The sequence below is a fragment of the Sprattus sprattus genome, assembly GCF_963457725.1.
Source record: "Sprattus sprattus genome assembly, chromosome: 18".
NCBI lineage: Eukaryota > Metazoa > Chordata > Actinopteri > Clupeiformes > Clupeidae > Sprattus > Sprattus sprattus.
In genome coordinates, this window is record NC_137916.1 from 27,032,806 (window position 1) to 27,035,305 (window position 2,500).

General features: G+C 42.4%; 1 protein-coding gene across 1 annotated transcript in view; it reads right to left on the reverse strand.

The window, feature by feature from the left end:
* Nucleotides 1–2,500, reverse strand: part of cacna1ha (calcium channel, voltage-dependent, T type, alpha 1H subunit a) — a 118,170-nt gene that overhangs the window by 18,629 nt on the left and 97,041 nt on the right. The window contains exons 19-21 of the mRNA XM_080856711.1: nt 2,120–2,188; nt 1,188–1,369; nt 136–262 (exon numbers count right to left, since the gene is read on the reverse strand). Coding sequence (XP_080712837.1) covers nt 136–262; nt 1,188–1,369; nt 2,120–2,188 — 378 coding nt within the window. The remainder of the gene's footprint in view (nt 1–135; nt 263–1,187; nt 1,370–2,119; nt 2,189–2,500) is intronic.

Sequence of the window (2,500 nt, forward strand, 5' to 3'; positions counted from 1 at the left end):
TCATGCCAGTTCTCGTTATTCAACAAAACAATCTCCGCTAAAAAACGAGAGGTTGTACACACACACACACACACACACACACACACACACACACACACACACACACACACACACACACACACACACACACTTTACCTGAACTCCCAGGATGCCAAAGACGATGAAGAAGGCGCAGCAGATCAATACGATGTTTCCGATCGGTCGCAACGATGAGAACAGGGTCTCGACCACCAGCTTCAGGCCTGGAGCTCGACTGATTAGCCTGTTGTGAATACAGCATCAAGACCTTCTCAGGGAAGTTCACAAGGACAGACCGATACGTTTATGTTTCACATGACCCCCCCAGACCTATTGATTAGTGTTGTTGTGGTTTCTTTGTTCCTTGTTATTGCTGAATTGAATGTTTTTTTTAATAAGTTTTAAAGAAAAGATGTTGGGCCTCATTCATAAACCATATTCTATTCAATATGTCAGAACAGGCTCCGATGAGATGCAATTCAATTTACGACCAAATTTCATAGATCAAGACTTCAGAGTGAGTGGGTTTAAAGCGGCTGACTATACATCTCAGGAATAAAACGTTTGTATAATTTTATAAACCAAAAAGTTTTGGTTTGCTCATAACCGATCGGGGGTAATATTGACAGGTAGCTTATAATATGTGATGTCATTGGGTGAAATTATGTGAAGCCCTGATGAAGCCGCACCAAAAGGCAAATCAAGCATCTATGTAAACACATCTATGAAACCCACTGCCTCTATAGGTTCAAACCTGCCTAGGACCATGACAACAGCAGCATCAAATCATGCCTCTCTATATCACCCCCATGTCACAGGTTGGGTTCCCATCCAACTCACTAAAATATTTAATATTCCATCAGCTGTGTTATGCAATTCAAAAATTGACACTCTCCTAACGGCAGGAATTGTGAACGCTGTGGTTGTGCGGGGAACATAAAAAAAACACGTAAGAAAGTCACATTTTACCCTAAGCGACAAGGGAGTCCATCCATCCCCCGCTCTAGCGAACTAAATTCACATTCGATTTACAAGATTAGATGTGAATTTGTGAATTTCAAGCATTTCCACTTCCCATTTCGAATGTTCAAAATTCGTTAGAAAAGGATGGATGGAAACCCGGCTGCTCTCTCTGGACGAGCCCGGAGCGTCGGAGCATTGGAGCGCACCTGAGCGGCCGAAGCGTCCTCAGGAGTCGGAGCACTCGCAGGATTCCCAGGATGCGGTTCCCGCCAGAGGACAGGGACACCACGATGTCCACGAGGGACACGAAGACCAGCATGCCGTCCAGCACATTCCAGGTGCTCTGGAGATAGGTGTCTTTTCCTGAGTAGAAACCAAGAGCCACCACCTGACATGGGGGGAAAAAGACTTGTTAAGGGCAAGCATTCACTAACTTACCAGATACGTTTGAACGTTTCTTACTATAGGAGTGGGCATCACAGATTATCTCACGTACCGATTTATCACAATATTTTTCCTGTGATATTGACATATTACAACATCGGCGAAAAAGAAAAGGTATCACATTTCACAAAAAAGAAACAATGCAACGTATACTCTGAAATCAGCCAGTAACTGTAAATTCTTGTCTATTTCTGTCTTCATCGCTACCATTTTCATTACAGCTATCTCTATCAAGACGCTGACTTGATGGCAGAATGAAGTGATGCTCAGAAGAACCATAATGGTTAGGTAAAAAAGTCACTTCAAACTGTCTTGAGTTTGAAAAAAATATATCAATATTTGGTTTCAGTGTATCGATAATGTATCGCAAGCAGAATGTCTCAATATTTTGTCCATCCCATATTTCTTACTGGAAACCAGGAATTAGGTTGAAGCACATGTTAGTCAACCTAATGGCATATTAGCAGCATGAATATCTTTCAGATGAGCAAATATACCTGAATGTATGTGTGTGAGTGAGAGAGAGAGTGTGTGTGTGAGAGAGAGAGAGCGAGAGTGTGTGTGTGTGTGTGTGTGTGTGTGTGACTGACTGATGTATGTGACATGCTGGATACAAAGGTTTGACTGAATAAAATCCTGACTGCATGTTTAGAATAACGTCCATTTTGTTTTAGGAGGTAGGGTTTCTCCACACCTTGACAGTCATTTCAGCGATGAAGATCACAGTGAAAACGTAATTGGAGATAGACAGAAACCACCGTTCCTGGGGGGAGAGAGAAACATAAAGATTATTAAATTTACCTTCTTTATGAACACGCTCACCATATAACTGCCGGTTTTGTTTTACAAGGACTCAGTAAGCAGCCTGAGCCTGCTGGCAGTGGAAAGTAGTCCTAACTGCAAGAGTAGAGTCACTTAGACTTTGCAAAATACTTATTTGCATGTACATGCCAGACCCTTTCACCAGGCACGTTAAGACACATGTCTAACGCTGCACAATCAACTGTGGGATGTGTCACACTTGTGCAAAAAAGTGCATTCAACTGAATCCCATTACAATGAAGCATAAACTGGC